Raw genomic sequence first — 26147 nt, forward strand, 5'->3', positions numbered from 1 at the left:
GGTCCCCCGTTCACTTCATCTTGGCTGGAAGTAGGATTCCCCATGCACTTCCATTCTTATAAAATGTGTTATTTGTGGTTCTTTGATATCATCTTTCCTTTCACTTTTCTCTTATGGTTTATGCTTTTTTTTAATTGCTTGCCAATCACTTTAGAGGTATTTCAAGAGAGAGATGAGAAAAAATGGTGGCTTGATCACATGCATTTAAATCTTCATAATACTTTTCATCATATAACTAAGGCTGATATTTGAGATCAGAACTGACATTTGAATGAGACCTTTTTGCCTTTTATAGTACTAATGGTCTTTTTAATAGAGAAGGATTAATGAATATACTTTGTCAGCTGACTTTCTATCATTAAAATATTTTGTCTGGATGTAAAAAAAGTTTTTATAAGTTGCATACAGATCTTGGAACATAACGTGACAGAGCTGATTCATGTTCACTGCTGGGCAAAAACCATTTCTGTCCCCTTATTGCTTCTCTAAGCATGTGATCTTTAATCCCTAGCATGAGGCCCAGGGCAAGTCAGATTGAGAACAAATGTTTCACATTATTTCACTAAATCAGTCAATAAACACTTACCAATTCCCTTCTTTAGCTTTCTAAGAACTGTGTGAGCATTATAATAATGAATAAGTTATAGTCCTTGCCCTTAAAGACATCATAATTTTGATTCTAGGGACATATTGTATAAGCAACTTATACATGTCTTATGACCCAATTTAACATTTATTGAATGGTGTTGGAGGTATCCACAAGATGCTTCTAGGATATAGAGTAAAGACCTGTGGTCCAGCCTGGAGTACCACGCTGACCAAAAGCCACATGGAACCTGGAGATGACTCCCAGATTCCCAAAGGACAAATCAGAGCTAGGAAGGTGGGGAGTAGGTGTTCCCAAACAGAAGACAATGCACTTGCAGAAAAAGAGAGCTGCAAAAGAGGATGGCATAACTGCCAGGCATTAGTGCTACCAAAGCTGGTGTTGGTTATGGAAGGGGCAGCAGGAGTGCCGGGCAGAGGCTGCCTCATTCAGAGGGGATGAATTCAGTCATAACCTTGGAAAGATAACCCTTGTGAACTTTTGAAAAATGTTATGGAAAGCTTTCGTACTCTAAGAAACCAGTGCTAGACCCGCAGATGGCAGTGAAATAAGAAATGAATGAAGGGATAGAATATAAGAAAAGGAACATTTTGCTGCTTTTAAAACCTTAAAGCTGATCTCATAATCTTTAATTCTATCAAGTATTCAGTGCTATAAGCAATTTAATAAGCTACCTCCCCAAACCGCAAAGATCTATTTTAAAAACTTGAGATTATCAGGCTTTCCTGGCACTAATTTTAATCTTAATGTATTTTTTTTTTTTTGATTAAACAAGCATTCATATTGATCAAAACTTGAAATTTGCCATGTGAGTCTTTGGTTTTGTGTCTTTCCCAGAACAGATCTCCTTTTTGAGGAAAGATTAGAATTGTCTGAGTAAATTTGTGAAATGAATTTCTACTATAAGAAATGTTTTTTTTTCAACAATTTAAATTTTACATATCAATTATTCACAATGGTGTGAATCTGGCATGAATTCATAACCTAGGGGTGATCTAAGTGATAATGTTATCTTCTTGATAAGACTAATATTTGTTTCTAAGTTGCCAAGAAAAAATTCTAGTAATTATTCTAATGGTATCTAATTTGGTCCCTAATTATTACCTCATCTTGACTACTCACAACTATCTGAATATAACATAAACATTAGTATGAGATGTTATTTTTCCATTCTGAGCTATTTTTCTGGTAGGTTTATTATTTCATAAACAAAAGATAATTTACCATCAAATCCTAAGCGCTAAAATACTTAACTCCTAAAAAATATAGTTTCAAAGTAGGCTCTTCAATACAGGATTACAGTCTTTGACCCAGTGAAACATGCAGAGCATATAATAAATATGTACTGAATGATAAGATAGCATCGTGCATGAGAATGTTTGGCAGAGTTGAATGAGGATGGAAAGAATTTATCTGTATATTTAAAACTTGCATATTTATTAAAGGTGAGCAATAAAGGAGAAGTCAACTTGCTTAAATTTTAAGTACAGTGAATGCTTTTCATTGTAATTTTGAAAATCCATTACTTTTCCAAACTTTGAAAACCAAATCAAAAGTGCTACAGGAAGAACACATTAGTAAGGCATCCATAGCCAGGCCACAGTTCAGTTTTCCTCCAGGGCACCATCAGCAAAAATGCCTCATCTTCATAGTTGCTTCACCAAAGAAAGATGATGTGCCGAGTAGATGTGGCCCTAGCAGTGTAGCGCTAGCTTGAAAGAAGTTTTCACTGACATGGACACTTTGTTGATAAAGGGGGAAGAATGTAGCTGTTTCAACCAAAGAAGATTGTCCATGTGTTAAAGCATGATATGTTAAACGAGAAAATGAAAATAAAGCAATGAACACAGAGTAAGTGAGCTCTAAATAAGGATAATGTACATATTGATCAGGGAAGATAGAGCCATCAACTCTTAAATGTATCAGACCTTTGTGTAAATCATGCTTTGTTAAGAAGAAACTTTGTCTCACATTTTAAAACTGAATAGGAAATTTATTCTTTGCCTTCCCTCTCCCATACATACCTTGAGGTAACGTATGCCCTATTTCAAGCAACAACTTGAAATGGAATGTTCTGTAGCGAGCCCCAATATCATGCATATGTTATCCAAAAGTTACATCTAGGGGTCTTGTTTTGAAACAAAAACTACATTCTCCCAATAAAGCCCCATTACACATACAGAGCAGGCTCCCAGAGAAATCCACAGAAGCCTGCTTATCTCACATTGCATTGATCAAGTCTCTGTACTCATATGTACATATTATGTAACAAAGTTTCTTGGGGAAATGCATTCAACTGTCTTCCAGGAATGCTAGGAAAACCTCTTGACCTAACTTTTGGTAATGACAGCCCTTTTGCCCACACATTCTGGAAAAAGGGGGCTTCACAGCCAGATCATGATAGCAGTTCCCTGTGCATAGAAGGAACAGTGCAGGTTTCTGCCCCCCCTGCCACTAAGACTCACAGAGTGCTCCCCTGCAAAGGCTGACAGCCTGTGCATGCCATTTCTTTTCTTCCAGGAGATGCAGTAATTTCCCTCACTCCTAACTCTGGGGTTCCACTCACTCCAGCCAGGGGAATGTTTCTCCTTAGCCTAGACCAAATAAGCAGGAAACAGCGTTTTTTAAATTTTCCTTTCTCCAGAAGAAGAAGAAGGTACAAAAGTGATAAGGTTTGTGTGTGCATGTATCCAAAGACAAAGGTAAAATCCACTGATACAGCAGAGGAAAGCTTATACTCTGTGAGCTTTGTCTTTTGGTTATAGAAGCAGGAGCCTAGGCACAGGATGAGAGACAGAAAAAAGAAAAGCACAAAAAGTATATGTTGTATGTGGAAATGTATATTTTCAATTGCGTGTTGGATGTGGAATCAGTGCTGGGGCTTGGGCGCGGAAACGGCATCCCTGTAACCCCAGCCGTAGCACAGATAGGGAGCCGAGGTGAAAGGCAGGACTGAGTGAGTGAGAGCCAGAGGAGGATGAATCCTAGGTGATTATCAGCATGCTTTCCAGCTTTGGAGAGCAAGAAATGAGGAAAGCCAAGCCCTTCCCGATGGTGCCTGAGAACTGGGAAGATAGGGTGGTCATAGCGGATGTTGGGTGAGGAGCAAGGAAGGCCTCCAGGGTTCAGAGTCTGGGGTCTGACTGCTAAGGAGACCAGAGAGGGGCCACCCTGCCTCATAACTGCCCAGAACATGTGTCCAGAGCAAATTCTTCTCAGGTAAAACTTACATGGCCTTGCTGTTACGTGCATGGTAGACGGTGGTGTCTGCATAATGGGCAAAGGGACAGCAGTAATGTTAATTCAAGCAAAATGTTATCAGAAATCTGTTTGTGACATAAAAACCCTCTTCCCCACCAAACTTACCACCTCAAAGAATAATCCAGACAGACAGTATCCTTCTACCTCCTTTTTACTGCAAGCTCCTTGTGTACAAGTGGCAAGGGAACAACTTTTATTAAGCTCTGGTTCTAGCCAGGAAGTGTGTCATCAAAGGTAGTTTCTGCCTACAAGGAAGGCAGCTTGTGAAGGAGGAACACACAGGACCATGAGGGAACACAGGGCAGGGGCAGGGAAGAAGAATAGACAGGAAAGGCTCCTGTGTGAATTTATTTTGAAGTAAAGGTAGCAAAGGACAGTCCAAGCAGAGGGAACAGCGGAGGTTGGGGAATTGCTGTTGTCCCGTAAGTCTGGCACATCAGCAGGACATCGAGGGCTGATGGGGCAGGGGTGTGCACGAAGTTAAATGCACATGTATCACCTACGCTTATGCCAATGTCATTTTCATATTTTATCTTTTCCAGATTTATTTTTAAAGTTAAGTCACTTCCTGATGTCTTTCAGATTATTTAGCTGTAACCTCAATTGTATTTATAGTGTGAGTGTTTGAAATCCCGAAATAGAGCCATTTACAGAAGATAGTCACTGAATTCATTGAATTGAAATCAAAGTACTCTTAGTCACCAGAAGTGTAGATGAATTATAAAGGACTGGTTATGTTTGCTATTTTTCAGGTACCATGATCAACAGGATGTCACTAGCAACTTCCTTGGAGCAATGTGGTTGATATCAATAACTTTTCTCTCCATTGGTTATGGTGACATGGTACCTAACACGTACTGTGGGAAAGGAGTCTGTTTGCTCACTGGAATTATGGTAAGTGTCTTTTCCTTCACTTCTCTATTATTTACCCTCAAGGAGGCACTTAAACCATTCAGTCCGTGTGCAAAAGTCACTGCATGCTACCTGTTTTCCCCACAGCAGGAAAGCAGTATAAATACATCAGTTCTGCTTTGGGGAAGAGTATCAGTAGTTTTTATCTTAATTCTTCTCATCATGAAATTCTACTGAAGACAACAGAGCTGTGAGATTGCTAGTTGGAAAACATCACTGCCTCTTTGTAGGCCAGGCACTAATTTGATTAACATTTTAGAGCTTTGGCTTCAGAGTCAGGGAGTCTTTTGTTTGAATCCGAGATTTGAATGAATTTATCTTAATTTCACCATCACTAAGATGTGGACCAAAATAACTATTTTGAAGTGCATTGAAGGATTGAAGAATCACATTATATTTTAATAATTTTATCATAGCATATTATGTTACCATACTTGCTATTTATTCTTTTAACAAATGCTTGTTGAGTGCCAGCTCTGTGCCAGGCACATTGGGAATACAGCAAAAGAACACGGACAGAACTTGCCCTGCCTTTGCTGAAAGGCGAAGACCAACATTACAAAATAATTAACAATTTTTCATTATTTATGCAACAAGTGTATGAAGAAGTAAAGCTTCTGATCTGACTTGGGGTCTGCTGGGGGAGAGAGATGGGCTCTACTTAGAGAAATAATCACGGCGCAACCGACTTCTTAAGCTGAGATGAGAAGACGGAGTAGCCAGCAGAGACGGAGCAGGGAAGGGCACTCCAAGAGGAGGAAGTGACTTAGTTGAAGGTAATGAGGCAAGAAGGAGTTTGGTACATTTGAGTGAAACCACTGGGCCAGAAACTTAACTGAGTAAAGGGGAAAGCAACATGGTGTGATGTTGGGGGACAGGAGGCCAGATTTTGTGGCGTACTCGGGAAAGGCCTGCTTGCCCTGGTGTCATGCCACTGTTCTGCAGAGATGCCCGACAGGCTTAGGGACATTCCCTGCTGCTCCCAGGCTCACATGGCCAGGGCTGGTTTGCACCATTTGTTTTAGGATATGAAAATGGGAGGCTAGCAAGTTGTCTAGAATTTAAATATTTAAGCCAAAGGCAGTTTCAAATTGTTGAGGCACTATTTCTAATAACCTAGGTTTTCCTTCATTCCCTGGCTGAGTTTCACAGTTTGGAAATAGCAGTGTCATTTTGATGCTTGCTTGGTTTCAGCCTAAGTAAAGATGTGAAGTGGGAGCTCCTTAAGCTGGCAATTCCCAGAACTTAAGAAGTTAGGCAGCCCTGTGCCCAGTGCCTCCCTCTTCTACTGCAAGTTGGCAGGAGAGAGTACTGGCTCTTCATTCAAGGGCCTCTGAGTGATGCAGAGGGCACAGTGCCCCTAAAGTTTATGGGGTAGAACACCTTTCTCCCTCGGGTAATACTGAACTAAGCTGAGGTGAACTGGACTAAGCTGTGAAAACAACAAACATCCAGGGCCCAGTTTAATGTCACCAGTAGTAGCAACATGACTATTTCAAGTCCCAAATGTGGAAAATATACTTTGGGTGTATAATTTAACATTTGCTTGTAAAAGAAAAGTACAGTTTTGTGAATCGTAGTGAACTTCTTTTTTTGGTTATAGTTGATATGGTTCATCAGATGTTTACTACTGGGCTTTCCCCTTTTTTCCTCAAAAGATAGCATTTTATTGTATAGATCATTGTTTTGGGAAGTAAAATTTTCTTAGATATATTTTTGGAGGCTCCCATAACAAGCCTACAAGGGACATGAATGATGCTATTTATAAAAACAGAACTGATAATTACAGAGTCTTTCTCCCTCATGCGTCTTCAAAATATCTTCCTTAGTGTTCCTTTTTGGCAAGATGTCCCCTTCTTGTTCCTGAATCAGGTGTGACTAAGGGTTCGTGCTCACAGGCTCATTTGCAGTAGCATCAGAGCCAAATCAGAGATTCACTTGCCTGGATCCTGTAATACTTTTATGTTTCCTCAATGTTTCTTTGTCGTTAATGTCTCAAGAACAGCGCCTTCAAAGTCTCATCTGGCAATACAAATCTTCTGCTTGAATGGCTTCCTTGCTTAGGCATCCCTGGTGATCTCACTTGAATTTTTAAAAATAGAAATTATCAGCAACTTTTAATCTATTGGACAAAATTTACAGTGCCATCTTTCCTGCCCTTGAAGCTCATGGTGAAACAATCATTCCCTCTTCCCTGCTGCCTTGTAAGGAAGTCTTATTTCTCAATTGACCGGATCAAAAATGGTTTACTTGCATATAAAGAAATTCAATAATCTTTGAATGGTCTATTAGAAGTACCATGTAGAGTTGGATTGTTTCAGTTCCCAGGCCAAAGAGTGTTTCTCTAGGGGTGAGCTTCTGCTAGTTGATTATATCCTTTGGAATTTCCCTGTGGATCAAGAGGTTACCAAGAACTACTATGGGAAGTGTTTGGCTGACAGTTTAGATCCCTAAATGAAGATAATTTACTTTTATTTCCCAGATTATATATAAAAGGTTAGTCTCCTTATAATGAAATGTTTTTTCTGCTTTATCAGACAGATTTTGTTTGTTTTTTTCTCTTGGTTTTATTTGCTTTTTTTTTCTTTCTTTGAAAATTGTTTATTTTGGTCTGTTTCTATCATCTAACATTAATAGCTATAGTTCAAAAGGAATTATTACTTTAATATACTAGAGTTCTCGTTTTGTACTAGGCAGCCATGCAATGCATGCTTTAAAAATGCAGTCCCTTGATAAATTTATTTCATGTCAATTTCTCTCTGAATGAAAAATAAATGTTTTAATCTATGAAATCGTGTTTCAGGTCCTGCTGGATTGGCACATTATAGATGCCTATCACTTCTTCTACATTTTTTCCTTTTTAATTTTTATTGGGATTGTTCAGATTCCATACAATTATCCAAAGATCCAAAGTGTACAATCACTTGCCCCTGGGTACCCTTATACAGCTGTGCATCCATCACCACACTTAATTTTTGTTCAATTTTTAGAAACTTTTCATTACTCCAGACAAGAAGTAAAGTGAAAGATGAAAAAAGAAAACTCGAATCCACCCCTGTCCCTAAACAGCCCCCCTCTATTGTTGACTCTTAGTGTTGCTATAGTACATTTGTTACTGTTTATGAAAAAATGTTGAAATACTACTAACTGTAATATTTCTTCCCTATATGCCCCTCTATTATTAACTTCTAATTGTATTGTCATACATTTGTTCTGGTTCATGGAAGCGATCTAGTATTTGTACAGTTGATCATGGACATTGCCCACCACAGGATTCAGTTCTATACATTCCCATCTTTTGACCTCCAACTTTCCTTCTGGTGACATATATGACTCTGAGCTTCCCCTTTCCACCTCATTCACACATCATTTGGTACTGTTAGTTATTCTCCCATCTTGCTACTGACATGTCTGTTACGTCTGTTCATTTCCAAACATTTAAGTTCATCCTAGTTGAACATTCTGCTCATACTAAGCAACTGCTCCCCATTCTTAAGCCTCGTCCTATATCTTGGTACCTTATATTTCATGTCTGTGAGTTTACATATTATAATTAGTTCCTATCAGTGAGACCCTGCAATAATTGTCCTTATGGGTCTGGCTTATTTCACTCAGTATATTGCCCTCGAGGTTTTGTCATCAACCCCTTTTTTTTTTTTATAATTTGGTTTTGTTCACTCACCATATATTCCATCCTAAGTAAATAATTGATGGTTCTCTATATGGTCATATACTTATGTGTTCACCACCTTCACCACTATCTATATAAGGGCATCTACATTTCTTCTACAAGGCAGAAGGGAGAGTCAAAGAAGGTAGAGGGGCAAAAAAATGACAGCTAGGAAGCAGAAAAAGGAAAAATAACCTTAAATCAGAGTAGAGTAAAGAGTCAGACAACACCACCAATATCAAGTGTCTAACGTGCCTCCCCTATCCCTCCCTCTTATCTGCATTTACCTTGGTATATCACCTTTGTTACATTAAAGGAAGCATAATACAGTGATTCTGTTAGTTACAGTCTCTAGTTTACATTGATTGCATCCCTCCCCCAATGCCTCCCCATTTTTAACACCTTGCAAGGTTGACATTTGCTTGTTCTCCCTCATAAAATAACATGTTTGTACATTTTATCACAATTGTTGAATACTCTAGATTTCACCAAGTTTCACTGTCCCAGTCTTTATCTTTCCTCCTTTCTTCTGGTGTCTCACATGCTCCCAACCTTCCTCTCTCAACCGTATTCATAGTTATCTTTGTTCAGTGTACTTACATTGTTGTGCTACCATCTCCCAAAATTGTGTTCCAAACCACGCACTCCTGTCTTCTATCACTCTGTAGGGCAGGTGTCTTGTTCACAAAGTCTCTCATTGTCTGTTTGTCAGAAAATATTTTGAGCTCTCCCTCATATTTGAAGGACAGCTTTGCTGGATACAGGATTCTTGGTTGGTGGTTTTTCTCTTTCAGTATCTTAAATATATCACACCATTTCCTTCTTGCCTCCATGGTTTCTGCTGAGAGATCCACACATAGTCTTATTAAGCTTCCTTTATATGTAATGGTTCGCTTTTCTCTTGCTGCTTTCAGGATTCTCTCTTTGTCTTTGACATTTGATAATCTGATTATTAAGTGTCTTGGCATAGGCCTATTCAGATCTCTTCTGTTTGTAGTACGCTGCACTTCTTGGATCTGTAATTTTATGTCTTTCATAAGAGATGGGAAATTTTCATGAATTATTTCTTCTATTATTGCTTCTGCCCCTTTTCCCTTCTCTTCTCCTTCTGGGACACCAATGATACGTACATTATTGTACTTTGCTTCATCCTTGAGTTTCCGGAGACTTTGCTCATATTTTTTCATTCTTTTCTCCATCTGCTCCTTTGCATGTAGGCTTTCAGGTGTTTTGTTCTCCAGTTCCTGAGTGTTTTCTTCTGCCTCTTGAGATCTGCTGTTGTATGTTTCCATTGTGTCTTTCATCTCTTGTGTTGTGCCTTTCATTTCCATAGATTCTACTAGTTGTTTTTTTGAACTTTCAATTTCTGCCTTATGTATGCCCAGTGTTTTCTTTACAGCCTCTATCTATTTTGCAATATCTTCTCTAAACTTTTTGAGTTGATTTAGCATTAGTTTAAATTTCTGTATCTCAGTTGAAGTGTACGTTTGTTCCTTTGACTGGGCCATAACTTTGTTTTACTTAGTGTAGGTTGTAATTTTCTGTTGTCAAGGCATGGTTTCCTTGGTTATCCAAATCAGCTTTTCCCAGACCAGACAGGCTCAGGTCCCAGAGGGAAGAAATATTCAGTATCTGGTTTCCCTGAGGGGGTGTCTTAGAAAGTTGCTCCACCCTGTGATGCCTCAGGTCATTGTGCTTTTCTGCCCAGCAGTTGATGCCTGTTAGCCTATAATTCTTGACTGATGTGATGCAGTATGGCCATGTTCCCCCAGGCTCTGGGGTCTGGTTCTGAATGGAAAGGGCCCCACCCCTTTCCTCCTAGAGAAGACAGACCCCCCAGGTGGAGGTCATTAGCATTTCAATGGTCTCTCTCTCTGCTTGTGCTGTCTCCACCCTTCTCTGAGTCACAGCCCTGGAAACTGAAAATGACTGGACTTTCTCCACTGAGCCGTAAAAGAAACAGATAGTCCCCTTCAGACCTAGTCCAAGGCAACCCTCTGGCTCTCCAAGGTCAGTCGTCACCCAAAGCTTCTGTCTGTTTTTTTACGGATTCGTACCTGTAATGAGTAGTTCACACTCACTACTTAAAACCCCAGTTGGAGCACAGCTGAGCCATATTTGCTTGCTGGGAGAGAGCTTCTCTCTGGCACCAGGAGGCTTTGCAGCTTGGGCTATGGGGGAGGGGGCCTCACAACTTGGATCCACAGGTTTTACTTACAGATTTTATGCTGTGATCTTGGGCATTCCTCCCAATTCAGGTTGGTGTATGATGAGTGGACAGTCTTCTTTGTCCCGCCGCAGTTATTCTGGATTATTTACTAGTTGCTTCTGGTTTTTTTTAGTTGTTCCAGGAGGACTACTTAGCTTCCACTCCTCTCTATGCCACCATCTTGCCCAAGCCTCCTCGGTTTTATTTGCTTTTGACTTCAGGAAGTTTAAATATCATTTTGTCACTTTGGGGTTATCTAAGCCAGAAATGACTTGTTTTTATTTCAGTCATCTATTTGCCTAGTTCCCTTTGATTTTCTCAATACATGTTTAGGTAAAACTTACAATGTCAGCTTTCCTGTGATGAGCTCTCACCCTCTCTCGCCTTTAATAAACTGAAAAATAAATGCAATTTATGACACTTCTGAAAGAGCACAGGGCCATCCCTGTTAACTTCTTATGTATTATTGCTGAAGCACTGTTTCTTTGTATATGTTTTTATATTCAAATTTGAATTTTCTTATCCTTACATTTATGAAATTGATAGTGTATACCTTTGTGTGTTTTTTTCATTAAAGTTACTCATTTCAAAAAGTACTTAAAATCAGCACTGCTTGCTTTCTTCAAAAAGCTAATTAATGAATTATTTCATTACATAATCTTAGAAATTCACCTTTCATTGGACAAAACTTAATAATTGAATTGTGCCATGAGTCATATTTTTAGGAGCCAGGTACATTAGATTAAGATTAATATACAGTGCTCTGAGCAGAAATATATTATTAAATCATGAGGAGAGAGAGTTTTCTATAATATTTCTAAAGGAGAAACAAATAGCCTTGTCAAATATTTCTTGGTTTCCCTTCATGCTGAAATGTAAATTGTGAATCCAAGAAAATCATGCAAAGCTTTTCTTATGATTTGTAGGTTGTATTGTGGGTTGTATTTACAATGTGTTATGCATAGATGATTACAGAAATACTAAGATAGCTGATCTTTGATATTGAAAATGTTTTAACAGGAATTCCAATGTAATGGATCAAACAAGTCAAGAAGAAATTTCCCTTTTACCAAGATTTACCCTAGAAAACAAGAGCTGAAAAGGCTGAGATCTGTTCTTGTCACCCAGATATTTTAAAAAAAACATAATGGGATAAGCTAATAGACAAAGTCACTCATTTTCCTTCAAGGAAAGCCCATTAAGGTTACAATTACTTTTTTCCTCTTTATTCTTCTATCCTTCCTCTATCCGGGGCAGTACTGAGGACTTACTGTTGTGAATGGCATGGTAAGCAATTGGGTGAATTCTCAATGACTTCATTCTTCTGGTTGAAGATGTAGGAAAACACCATTGTTAGATCAGAGTGTCTGAACTTTTAACCAGTATCAACTAGTTTCTTAATGTCTCCAACTTTACAAGAGAACAAGTAATTGTTTTATTTAGGATTTAAGAAGTTGTACTCTCCACCCATTTTATAGAGAGAGAACACATCTGCAAAGCTATGAATTTCTCTTTACCTATGCATGTATTTGATTTATAGCCTCACTGGTAAGAGTATCTCTCATCTTAGAATGAAGGTCATTCATTTGTAATTTTTGTTTCCCTATTTTTGTAGAACTATGGAACTCTTGTTGGCCCTATTTAGAGTGGAATAGTATCTGTCTACGTTCTAGGGATACAGGTTGGCTATCTGATAAGTAGTTCTGCAATAGTGATCTATAAACCCCTAGATGCTGACAGTTTACCAGGGACCCCTCAACAAAAAATGAGGTCACTTCAGACATGTGTGATTTAGGTTTCTTTCATCACAGTTGTAATTCTGGATAAATAAAAGAAATGCATAAATGTTTCCCCAGTTCATAACAACTTGAAAATCACACTAGTTCACTTTCAAATTTCACCCAAAGGAAAAAGTAAAAGTATTAAGTTCAGAAGCCTTTATACCACCTTGCCTATTTCTTAAGATGAGAACATTTGATATTAACAATCTGTCAGCATCAAATTTGCCTGGTTTTGAGGTGTCTTGATTTAAAATCATGGCACAATGCACTCAATTGTCAGAGTTAAATACTTTTCATCCTGAAGGGTAGTAACTCTACACTGTTAACTCACTCAGAGGGTGTTGTAAAACACAGCACTGAATGAGGTAGAGCTTTTAAAAGAAATGACTGATGTGAAAGAGGGCTAAATCTGTGGTCTGATAATATTCCCCACTGCCTTTGTATCATTCCATTTGAGATTTTCCCCCCTGCTGGAGGGATAGAAATCCTGAGAAACTAGTCTGAAGCCATTCCCTTGATGGTGCATGTGCTTGAATGAGCAAAAAATTCTAGGGTCCCTTTATATGTCTTATACCAATTAATATCTGGTATTTAATATAAAATAATTTAGAAAAGTTGTTTTTTTTTTTTTGGCTTCTTTCTGGTGTGCTCATTGAGTCTCACCAAATAAAGGCCCATGGAGAAGCGAAATTCTTACAATATAGTTTCTGTTTTGTGCAGGGCAGCAGGAGGGGATGATGGGCCTTTTCTGTCCTAAGGCTAAATTCCCCACCAATGCCCTAAGTGGACCTTCACTTCTCCCCTCAGTAAAGTCCATGAAAATTTCCTAAGAAATATTACAGCTACTTTCCTCCAGGTACAGGCAAGTATAGCCGGAATTTTTTGTGACCTTTTAGCACTCAACTCCTTGATTCCACAAACTCACCTATTTTTTTCTTAACTATCAGCACTTTTGTTTGGCACAGCTGCCCTTGCTGTCTCTGAGATACGTGTGCTCACATTGGCACTGTTGGTGATAAGGAGATAAATAAGCCCAAGTATGACTCATTGTTGGTCACAGTTTAATGCAGAGCTTCCAACAACCTAAGTATGAGAGTGAGCTGAGGAAGCAAATCACAGCAAAGACGACTTGGGTTGCCCAGGCTTTGTCACTGAACTCTCAAACTCCACACATACCGTCTCATCTCTCCCTTAGGAGGACAACATTTGAAATCAGCAAATATCAACTTGTATTAGGGCAGTTTATACAGAGGGAATTTGTCTTTAAAACTCCCTTGAATGTTATTTTCATGACCTGAAGAGATCTTGCAAAATTGCAATGGAATATGATATTGAAGTCAGCTGCTTTATGGGATTTTATTTGCCAGAATTGATTGTCTACATATTTTTATGAATGAATAACAATTTATGTCAGGCAAATGACCCTGTACCCCAAGGACAGAATATGGCCAATGTTTCTAAATATTCACTTGACCTTCCTTTTGGAGGACAAGCTGATATTTTAGATAAAAGTTAAATCAGTTTTAAACTTTGTATTACATGTAGGTGCATTTTAGGTAAAAGGCATGATTTTTTCAAATTAACTAAATTTTGATAAGATTTTAATTACTCATAGTCTAATAAATTGGCTATATTTGGAAGCGATCATAAACCCCACAAAGGGTAATTAATTTAAGACTGGAATATTGTGACCATTAATGTTTTTAATCAGAGACATTTTCTCTGGTGATGAGTATTATTCTAGAATTTGTTTTAAACATAAATTTCATTTATTATGTTAAACCTTTGGCAGATGCCTTTTTCACTAAGGAAATAATAAAAACTCTCCCCCAGCAAGTTATTAATAGAATTACCCTTAAGTTATTAAAGCTTGATCTCAAAGGGATCTTTAAAATGATTCTTGAGAGTATTGCAAGATCAGCATAACCAGGAAATCTATAACAAAAATGTCACTTCTTTGGATTTTTCAAACATAATAAGATAAATAATCTTGGCAGAAATAAACTATCTAAACTTTTATATTCTAGGGATCATCATGGCATTTCTGCCCTATAATGGAGAAGACTATAGTGGAGAAAAGAATTACATTTTAATTTGGCAGCATCTAAGACCCCCAGGTTTATACTCTCTTATTGCCATTTGTTTAGTTTGGTCTGATCATAAGTCTCTGAGCATTAGCAATTGATTGTCATTACTTATCTTTCAAACGCAAGGCCCCTTCTCTCTCTATCCAGCCCTTCTCTCACACTACTCTTCACCTCCCCCAACATCTAATTTGTTAGAAAAAAGATGATAAGCTAGCTAAGAAAAACCCCAGCCTTTGCTTTTAATATAGTGGCTTCATAAACATATTGCATTTCTTCATTTAGTTTTTAGGTGCTTGAGCACCTTGAAGTGGTAGTGATTTTCCTTAGCTTTGCTCTACAAACATGAAATAGGAAAAAGTAACCAGAACACATTTTCTGACTTTGGTGAAAGCAGTATGGCTCATCTTGTTAAAGGCATACAGGGGTCTTAATTTCACAGAGTAACATATGTTCATCCCAACTGTTCTACATTGATTGTGATGGTGACAAGCTTTAGAGAGACTATTGTAAAAGCACACTGACCTTCATTCTTATTTACTTTATGAAACAAGCATGGTCCTAGAAATAGAGTGGACAATAACATTATGTCATTATGTAATTATTAAGGTGTTGGCAGGAATTTACCTTGAACCTAGAAAGTTTTCAGAGGTAGGCCAGCTTCATTTTGCTTGACTCTAAAAATTTAAAAAAATAAAAGTTACATATTTGAAACCTGATGACATACATATCAAATCCTTTTATGATCAAAACCCTAGGAAGTATGTTATGGTTTCCTTAATTAAAATTAGACTTAAGAAGTGAAGGGTTGTGTATATCTGAACCAAAAGGGGTTTCTAAATGGCTCTTGAGATACAATTTAAAGGTGTATAGTTAGGATAATGGAGTAAGGGAACTAGGTAATATTTTCAATAAATACTAAATTATCAGAATCACTTGTTTTCCAGTTTGCAACAGAGGTATTCAGTTTAATGCACAAGACATTTGGTGAGCTAGAGAATGCTCTGTAAGAAATGGGCCAATAACCGGAAAGAATAGAGCCTAAATATAAACACAAATAAAAACTGACTTCCAAAGACTCGTGCTACCAGTGATTTTTCCACTTCTGTTAGGATTTTGATTTCTTTCCAGAAGGATCTCAGCAGTGGCCACCTGCCAGGGGAAAAGAATATTCAACCTCTTGTGCCAACTGTCCTCCCCCAGCCATCTCTCTAGTGATAGGAGCCCCTCAAAATTTTACATTCTCTGCTTATTAAAGAACCATTACTACCCCGAATCTCACGTAACTCCCTGATTGAAGAAGACCTGGGAGCATAAGTGCAACAGGCAATCCTGTACTTGTCAAGTAAATGGCATTCCATAAGTGGGTAGGTGAAGATGGCTATCGTGGGTGACTACTGATTCTTTCTACTGATAGGCTTAGCCCTTCATCAGTATGTTATAACTATTTAAATTTTGTGGTAGACACTTGAAAGTTAACAAAATGGTATAGATTCTTCCAAAGGCCATTCTTTTCTCCAATGGTATCCGGCACTAAAATAACCTTGCCTTCATTATCTGCACACCGATCAAATACCAGCATAGCCATCACACAGCCCATGCATGTCTGACCTTTTTTCTGTGTGCTCTGCCTTTACTTCCTTTGTTCATCATACCTAAAAGTATTCATAAATCATCAAACAAAAATGATAAAAATCTTTTACTGCCTTGTTTTAATAGAAAGAACGGTGTATGGAGTCTACTGTGTTGCTTCTATATCCTTTCTCATCTAAACAGTGGCTCTATGCTGGAATTGCCTGTGAGAGTTTACCAAAATGCTGATGCCTGGGTTTCATCTCTGGAGATTCCAGTTTAATTTCTTGGGCACATAGTCTGAGCTTTAGGACTTTTGAAATCTTTCCAAGTGATTCTAATTCACAGTAAATGTTAAAAACTGATATAATAAGTTTTGCCAAGATTGTGGGAAGAGGGCAGAGTAAGGAGCTCAGGATTGTACCTTCCACCAAAACAACTATTAAACAGGCAGGAACTGTCTCAAACATAAATTTTGAAACTCCAGAGGCCAGAAGAACACTGTACAGCATCCAGCGAAGAGCAGGAGAAAGAGGCTGATAAATTAGAGTAAGTAACGGTAAATTACGCTCCCCATGCATACGGCTACCTACTGGCACCTGCCTCCCACTCTTGCAGGCCCTGGAGTCCAGCCCCTGGCTAACTCGCTGATGACAGAAAGGGATTTAAAATCCACTTCCCCAGGAACAGAGGTATGCACAGCAGACCACCAGTCATGGCTTTTGATTAGCAAATTCACATCACCAGGGTCCTGGCTCTGAGGGTAGCCATTGTTTCAACCTGCCTCAGACAACGGTGGCTGCAGCTACTGTTTCAGTCTAACCCTGACAGGGAGGGAGCAGTGGATACTTGACTTTCTCAGGGCTGTGGGGGACCATAAGCTGAAGGGCTGTGCTTACTGGGCACGTCAGGGGAGCTCAGCTTTGTGGAGCCATAGAGTATCTCTCGGCACCCTATCTGAACCCCTCCCTGGGGAACTTTGGAGCTGATCTGTACCCACTTCCTGGATTCCTGGCCCTGTTTGGCTGGGCAAGACTGACTTCAGAAACTTCAGAAAGCCCTCTCTCTTTTGCCCTCATCCCAGAATTTGCCCTTCAGGTAAAAGCAGCTTGTAACAACAACAAAATAAGCTAGAGTCAGACAGACTGGGACAAAGGCCTTCCAGCTTCAAACACCCAGGAGAGGGAGGTCTGTCTCTTGGGAAACAGAGGGGACAACCAAACTCCCAAAAAAAGGGAAACTGAAAACCACTAACAAGCAAATAAGCAAATAAGACAGAGGCCCAGAAAGACAGGAAAAATCCGGCACACTGCATTCACCTTAAGCAGATCTGCCTGATAAGGCTGAAGCTTAGCACCAGCTGGTTACAAAACCAAGACACAGACATCCCAGGAAATACATCTCAGAGTTAACATTTTAAAATATTAAAATGTACAGTGTGGGGCAAAAGAGTACATGACAAAGGAAATGATGGGCCATCCAAAGGAAGAGGATAAAAATGCAGAAACACCAACAAAGAAGACAAGACTGGTGACATACTGAACAAAGCCTTTAAAAAAGTGATCTTAAAAGTGCTCAAGGAGATGAAGGAAAGTATAAAGAAAAAAGTAAAGGATATCAGGAAAACAATGAATGAGCAATATGAGAGTCTTAGTAAAGACAGAAATTTTAAAAAGGAAATCAAAAGAACTAGTCGAATTGAAGACTACAATAACTGAAATGAAAAATGCCCAGAAGTATTTCAAAAGCAGATTGGAACTGGCAGAAGATAGAATCAGTGACTCGAAGACAAGACAGTTGAAATGCATCAGGCTAAGAAGGAGAAAGAAAAAAGAAATATTAAAAGTGAGAAAAGCCTAAGGCGCCTCTGGAACACCATCAAGTGCCCAAATCTATGCATTATAGGATTCCCGGAAGGAGAAGAAAGGGGCAGAATGAATATTCAAAGAAATAATGACAGAGAACCTCACAAAATTAGCAAAAGATGTGAATATGCACATGCAAGAAACCCAGAGAACACTGAACAGAATAAACATGAAGAAAAATACACTCCATCACACTATCAATTGCAAAGGACAAGTAGAGAGTCTGGAAGTCACAGGAGAAAAGCTACGTATTATGTAAAATGGCATCCCAATTAGATTGAGTGCCAGTTGCTCATCAGAAACCATGGAAGCGAAAAGGCAGTGGACTGAAATAATTTAAGTGCTGAAAGAAAACCACTGCCAGCCAACAATTTTACACCCATTGAGGCTTTCCATCAAAAATCAGGGAAACGTTAAGAGATTCCCAGATAAACAAAAGTTGAGGGAGTTCATAAACATTAGGCCTGCCCAGAAGCAATGCTAAAGAGAGTTCATCAGACTGAAAGGAAGGACACTAGACAGTGATTCAAAGAGGCATAAAGAAATAAAGACAAGTGGTAAAGGTACCATTTGGATAATTTTAAATACTGCTGTTACTGCAGTGTATTATTTGACATATACCTCCACTTCTTACTTCCTACAAGTGCTAAAAAGCAAATTCATAGAAAGTAATGATAAAACTAGGTTTTTGACAATTATAATTTACAAAGATATAAGTGGTAACAAGTTTAAATATATGGGGGAAGAGAAGGGTATATGAAAAGTGTATGTGCATGCTATTGAAGCACATATGATTATTAAATTTTAACCCAATGGTAACTATTCCAGTTTGCTAATGCTACAGTTTTGCAAAACATCAGAAATGGATTGGCTTTTTTTTTTTTTTTTTTTTGGCCCCATTTTTCTACTCGTACATCCATACACCGGACAAAGGGGAGTGTGATCCACATGGCTTTCCCAATCATAGTCACCCCCCCCCCCCATAAGCTACATTTTTATACAATTGTCTTCAAGATTCAAGGGTTCTGGGTTGTAGTTTGATAGATTCAGGTATTTACTGCTAGCTGTTCCAATTCATTAGAACCTAAAAAGGGTCATCTATGTTGTGCGTAAGAGTGCCCACCAGAGTGACCTGTCGGCTCCTTTTGGAATCTCTCAGCCACTGAAACTTATTTCATTTCATTTTATATCCCCCTTTTGGCCAAGAAGATGTTCTCCATCCCATGACGCCTGGTCCAGATTCCTCCCTGGGAGTCATATTCCACGTTGTCAAGGGTATTTACACCCCTGGTTGTCAGATCCCATGTAGGGGGTGGGGGGGCAGTGATTTCACCTGCCAAGTTGGCTTAGCTAGAGAGAGAGGGCCACATCTGAGCATCAAAGAGGCACTCAGGAAGAGACCCTTAGGCGCAATTATAAGCAGGCCTAGCCTCTCCTTTGCAGCAATAGTCTTCCCAAGGGCAAGTCCTGTGATTGAGGGCTCAGCCCATCAAACCACCAGTCCCCAATGTCTGTGAGCACATCAGCAACCATCAAGGTGGGGAAACCCAACACCCCATGCATTCTACCCAGCAATGTTCACATTAGTGGTAGCATATACTATTTCCCTTTTTCTGCCTGGCTTATTTCGCTCAGCATTGTGTCTTCAAGGTTCATCCAAATTGTTTCACGACATTGTTCCTTCTTACTGCTGCATAGTATTCCATTGTGTATATATACCACATTTTATTTATCCATTCAACTGTTGAAGGACATTGGGGTTGTTTCCATCTCTTGGCAATTGTGAATAATGCTGCTATGAACATTGGCGTGCAGATACCTGTTCGTGTCACTGCTTTCAGATCTTCCGGGTATATACCGAAAAGTGCAATTTCTGGATCCAAGGGTAACTCTATATCTAGTTTTCTAAGAAACTGCCAGACTGTCTTTCATAGTGGCTGAACCGTTATACAGTCCCATCAACAATGAATAAGACTTCCAATTTCTCCACACCATCTCCAGCATTTGTAGTTTCCTATTTGTTTAATGGCAGCCATTCTAATTGTTGTGAGATGGTATCTTGTTGTAGTCTTAATTTGCATCTCTCTAATGGCTAGTACTACTGTACTACTGTCATTGAGCTGTAGGATTTCTTTATATATGCAAGATATCAGTCTTTTGTCAGATACATGGTTTCCAAAAATTGTTTCCCATTGAGTTGGCTGCCTCTTCACCTTTTTGACAAATTCCTTTGAGGTAATGAAATTTCTAAGCTTGAGGAGTTCCCATTTATCTATTTTTTTCCTTTATTGCTCGTGTTTTGGGTGTAAGGTCTAGGAAGTGACCTCCTAATACAAGGTCTTGAACACGTCTCTCTACATTATCTTCTAGGAGTTTTATGGTACTGTCTTTTATTTTGAGATCTTTGATCCACTTTGACTTAATTTTTGTGTAGGGTGTGAGGTAGGGGTCCTCTTTCATTTTTTGGATATGGATATCCAACTCTCCCAGCCCCATTTGTAGAAAAGACTATTATGTCCCAGTTCAGTGGCTTTGGGGGCCTTATCAAAGATTAGTCAGCCATAGATCTGGGGGCCTATCTCCAAACTCTCAATTTATCTTTGTGCCACTACCATGCTGTTTTGACTACTGTGGCTTTATAGTAAGCTTCAAAGTCAGGGAGTGTAAGTCCTCCCACTTTGTTTTTCTTTTTTAGAGTGTCTTTAGCAATTTGAGGCATCTTCCCTTTCCAAATAAATTTGATAACTAGCTTTTCCAAGTCTGCAAAGTAGGTTGTTGGAATTTTGATTGGGATTGTATTGAATCTGTAGACGATTTTGGGTAAGAATTGACATCTTAATTGCATTTAGCCTTCCTATCCATGAACATGGAATATTTTTCCATCTTTTAAGGTCCCCTTCTATTTCTTTTAGTAGAGTTATATAGTTTTCTTTGTATAGGTCTTTTATATGTTTGGTTAAGTTTATTCCTATGTACTTGATTTTTTCAGTTGCTATTGAAAATGGTATCTTTTTCTTGAGTGTCTCTTCACTTCTCTCATTTCTAGCATATAGAAACATTACTGACTTATTGCATTAATCTTATATCCCACTACTTTGCTAAATTTATTAGCTCCAGTAGCTGTATCATCGATTTCTTAGGGTTTTCCAAATATAAAATCATATCATCTGCAAATAATAACAGATTTACTTCTTCCTTTCCAATTTGGATGCCTTTTATTTCTTTGTCTTGCTGGATTGCCCTGCCTAGCACTTCTAGCACAGTGTTGAATAATAGTGGTGACAGCCGGCATCCTTGTCTTGTTCCTGATCTTAGAGGGAAGGCTTTCAGTCTCTCACCATTGAGTACTGTGCTGGATGTGGGTTTTTCATATATGCTCTTTATCTTATTGAGCAAGTTTCCTTCAATTCCTACCTTTTGAAGTGTTTTTATCAAAAAGGGATGTTGGATTTTGTCGAATGCTTTTTCAGCATCTATTGAGATGATCATTTGATTTTTCTCTTTTGATTTGTTAATGTGTTGTAATACATTGATTTTCTTACGTTGAACCACCCTTGCATGCCTGGAATGAACCCCACTTGGTCATGGTGTATGATATTTTTAATGTGCCTTTGGATTCGATTTGCAAGTATTTTGTTGAGAACTTTTGCATCTATATTCATTAGGGAGACAGGCCTGTAGTTCTCCTTTTTTGTTGCATCTTTGCCTGGTTTTGGTATTAGATTGATGTTAGGTTCATAAAATGTGTTAGGTAGTGTTCCATTTTCTTTGATGTTTTGAAAGAGTTTAAGCACGATTGGTGTCAGTTCTTTTTGGAAAGCTTGGTAGAATTCCCCTGTGAAGCCATCTGGCCCTGGGCATTTATTTGTGGGAAGTATTTTGATGACAGATTGGATCCCTTTGCTTGTGATTGGTTGGTTGAGGTCTTCTATATCTTCTCTGGTCAGACTGGGTTGTTCATATGTTTCCAAGAAATTGTCCATTTCCTCTACGTTATTCAGTTTGTTGGCATACAGTTCATAGTATCCTCATAGTTTTTTTTTTCATTTCTTCAGGATCTGCAGTAATGTCACCTTTCTCATTCATCATTTTGTTTATATGGTCATCACTTTTTTATTTTGTCAGTCTAGCTAGGGGCTTGTCAATCTTGTTGATCTCCTCAAAGAACCAACTCTTGGTGTTATTTATTCTCTCTACTGTTTTCTTGTTCTCTATGTCATTTATTTCTGCTTTAATCCTTGTTATTTCTTTTCTTCTACTTGGTTTAGGATTAGTTTGCTGTTCATTTTCTGGATTCTTCAGTTGCTCCATTAGTTCTGTGATTTTAGCTCTTTCTTCCTTCTTGATGTATGCGTTTAGTGTTATACACTTCCCCCTCAGTACCACTTTTGCTGCATCCCATAGGTTTTGGTATGTTGTGTTCTCATTTTTGTTTGTTTCTATATATTTAGCAATTTCTCTTGCTATTCTTTAAGCCACTGATTGTTTAGGAGTGTGTTGTTTAACCTCCAGGTATTTGTGAATTTTCTAAGTCTCTGATGGTTATTGACTTCTAATTGTATTCCATTATGGTCAGAGAATGTGCTTTGAATAATTTCAATTTTTTTTTTAATTTATTTAGGCTTGTTTTATGCCCCAGCATATGGTCTATTCTGGAGAAAGTTCCGTGAGCACTAGAGAAGAATGTGTATCCTGGTGATTTGGGATGGAATGTTCCATATATGTCTGTTAAATCAAATTCATTTATCCGATTGTTTAGGTTTTCAGTTTTCTTATTGGTCTTCTGTCTGGTTGATCTATCTATAGGAGAGAGTGATGTGTTGAAGTCTCCCACAATTATTGTGGAAATATCCATTGCTTCCTTTAGTTTTGCCAGTGTTTGTCTCGTGTATTTGGTGGCACCAAAATTGGGTGCATAAACATTTATGATTGTTATTTCTTCTTGTTGAATTGCCTCTTTTATTAGTATATAGTGGCCTTCTTTGTCTCTCATAACATCCTTGCATTTGAAGTCTATTTTATCTGAGATTAATATTGCTACTTCTGCTTTCTTTTGGCTGTAGCTTGCATGAGATATTTTTTTTCCATCCTTTCACTTTCAGTTTCTTTGTGTTCGTGTCTAAGATGAGTCTCTTTTTGCAACATATTGATGGTTCATGTTTTTTACTCCATTTTGTCAATCTATATATTTTAATTGGGGAGTTCTATCCATTTACATTCAATGTTATTACTGTGAAGGTATTTCTTGAATCAGCCATCCTATCCTTTGGTTTATGTTTGTCAGATATATTTTTCACCTTCTCTCTCTCTTATTGTCCTTTAATGGACCAATATTGAATCTCTTTAGTACTGAACCTTTCTCCATATCTGTCTCTCCTTTCTTTGTTTCTCTGTTGGTAAGGCTCCCTTTAGTATCTGAAGTAGGGCAGGTCTTTTATTGGCAAAATCTCTCAGCATTTGTTTGTCTGTGAAAAATTTAAGCTCTCCCTCAAATTTGAAGGAGAGTTTTTCTGGATAAAGTATTCTTGGTTGGAAATTTTTCTCTCTCAGAATTTTACATATGTCATGCCACTGCCTTCTCGCCTCCATGGTGGACGCTGAGTAGTCACTACTTACTCTTATGCTGTTTCCTTTGTTTGTGGTGAATTGCTTTTCCTTGCTGTTTTCAGAACTTGCTCCTTCTCTTCAGTATTTGACAGTCTGATCAGAATATGTCTAGGAGTGGGTTTATTTGGATTTATTCTATTTGGAGTTTGCTGGGCATTTATGCTTTGTGTATTTATGTTGTGTAGAAGGTTTGGGAAGTTTTCCCCAACAATTTCTTTGCATACTCTTTCTAGACCTTTACCCTTCTCTTCCTCTTCTGGGACAACAGTGAGTCTCACATTTGGGATGTTTTATTTTATCTATCATATCCCTGAGGTTCATTTTGATTTTGTCAATTTTTTCCCCATTCTTTCATTTGTTCTTTCATTTTCCATTTTGTCATCCTCCACGTCACTGATTCATTGTTAAGCTTCCTCTAGTCTTGTACTTTGAGTATCCAGAATCTTTTTAATTTGGTCAACAGTTTCTTTTATTTCCATAAGATCATCTACTTTTTTATTTACTCTTGCAATTTCTTCTTTATGCTATTCCAGAGTCTTCTTCATGTCCTTTATATCCTGTGCCATGGTCTCGTTGTTTGTCTTTAGTTCTTTGATTAATTGCTCCAAGTACTGCATCTCCTGAAAAAGTACTGATCTTTTGATTTGGATGTTTGGGTTTGGGTTCTCCGTAGCGTCTGGTTTTATCATATGCTTTAAAATTTTCTGTTGTTTTTGGACTCTTGGCATTTGCTTAACCTGATAGGGTTCTTTTAAGATATGTAGGCCAATTCAAAGACTAATCTCTAATTTGTCAGATCTACAGCTTGGTGGCGTGCATTTTCTCTAACCAGCAGGTGGCGTCCACGAGCCACCTATTCCCCTCAAGCCGGTTCTCCCCAACTTTGATGTTGTGGTGTGTGGGGGTCTGATTCTTGTGGGGTCCAATTGGTGCACCAAGTATGGGTGTGTTGTTGGTGCCGTCCACCCTGAATGTGAAGAGTGTGTCTGAGGAGTTAGGGAGGGAGGGCAGCTTTAATAATCAAACCTTCCAACTGTTCTTGGAGATTTAAGGCTGTTGCAAGAGTCTAAACCTTCAGTTCAGTCTGGCCACAGATTGTCTCTGCCGCTGATCCACAAGTCCTTGGTATTGGCGTATGGTCCCTGGGATTTCCGAGTGGGTCCCTCTTCCAAGCCGTGCCCTCCTAGGGCCTTTGCTGAGGGAAGGCTGTGCTATGTCACAAGTGCACGCTGTCCCTCAAGGGAAGTTCTGGGCTGCCGGGCTGTGTAGGGGCCCCAGCCTGCTTAAAGGATGGCTGTATAGGGCATGTTAATTTCCCCCTTTTTGCATAGCTCTGCCTTCCTAGCTCCAGGACAATTAGCTGTGGGTGCCTTAAAGGCTATTGTCCATGCCTGATATTGTGGCATGTGCACGTGATTCTGGAAACACTTCCTGTCACACTAGGCAGGAGCATTCCCAGCCTGCCAGGAAGATGGCTGCAAGGGGCATGGTTATTTTCCCCTTTTGGCTTGCCTCTGCCTTCCCCCCTCCAAGACAGTTAGCAGCAGGTGCGTGAAAGGCTATTGTCCACACCCACAGCCCATTCCTGCCATGCTTCACTGTGTGGTTCTCGCTGCCATATACGCAGCTGGTTTTGGATTTTTAAAAAGGTCTAGTCTGACTCCAAATACCAGCCCACGGTTTCCCCAAACTGCAGCATGGCTGCCGGATATTCAGCAGGCTTACTCACTTGTTTCAGAACGCAGACTTCTGGTTTCACCAAGTGCATGGTCCCTGTGGATTTAGCAGACCTTGTCCAGGTGGTACATCACTGGAACTGGTGTTCTGAGTCACTTTCTGGCTTTTATTTAGTATTTTTCACAGAGGTATTTTGCCCTGTCTCTCCTAACCACCATCTTCCTGAAGTCGTTGGATTGGTTTTTATAAAGGGGGTTTATTTGGTTACAAAGTTACAGTCTTAAGGCCATAAAGTGTCCAAGGTAAGGCAACAACAATTGGGTACCTTCACTGGAGGATGACCAATGGCATCCAGAAAACCTCTGTTAGCTGGGAAGGCACGTGGCTGGCGTCTACTTGCTCCTGGGCTGCATTTCAAAATGGCATTCTCCAAAGTGTCTGCTTTCAACCTCCATCTTCTAAGTGTTTCTCAGCTGAGTTCCTGCTGTTTGTCAGCTAATTTATATGGCTCCAGTGATTTAATTCAGACCCACCCTGAATGGGTGGGGTAACACCTCCAAGGAAATTATCCAATCAGAGTCATCGCTCACAATTGGTTGGGTCGTATCTCTATGGAAGCATCCAATCAACAGGTCATACCCTAATCAAAAATATTAATCAATCTGCCCCCCACAAGACTGCATCAAAGAACATGGCTTTTTCTGGGGGGACATAATATATACAAACCAGCACAGTAACCACAAGGAAAAATATGAAAAATCTATCCAGATAGAAATGAGAAGGCAATCAATATTGTACAACAGAAAAATTCAAAAATGTAAAAGGAAGCTTTAACGGAAGTGAGGGGAAAAAAAAAGGTGTATAACTTACAATGGCTAAGTAGCAAAATGCCAGAAAAACTG

At 38.9% G+C, this 26147-nt stretch overlaps 1 protein-coding gene and 1 long non-coding RNA gene across 2 annotated transcripts in view; one reads left to right on the plus strand and one right to left on the minus strand.

Annotated features, from left to right (window-relative positions):
- KCNN2 (potassium calcium-activated channel subfamily N member 2) overlaps window positions 1-26147 on the plus strand; it is a 152649-nt gene that overhangs the window by 95896 nt on the left and 30606 nt on the right. The window contains 1 exon segment of the mRNA XM_037801647.1: window positions 4621-4762. Within this exon segment, the coding sequence (XP_037657575.1) occupies window positions 4621-4762 (142 nt within the window).
- LOC119508145 overlaps window positions 1-26147 on the minus strand; it is a 49964-nt gene that overhangs the window by 2204 nt on the left and 21613 nt on the right. Inside the window, exon 5 of the long non-coding RNA XR_005211404.1 lies at window positions 15152-15201. This is a non-coding gene — a long non-coding RNA (uncharacterized LOC119508145). The remainder of the gene's footprint in view (window positions 1-15151; window positions 15202-26147) is intronic.

This window comes from Choloepus didactylus, chromosome 13 (assembly GCF_015220235.1).
Source record: "Choloepus didactylus isolate mChoDid1 chromosome 13, mChoDid1.pri, whole genome shotgun sequence".
NCBI classification, from domain to species: domain Eukaryota; kingdom Metazoa; phylum Chordata; class Mammalia; order Pilosa; family Megalonychidae; genus Choloepus; species Choloepus didactylus.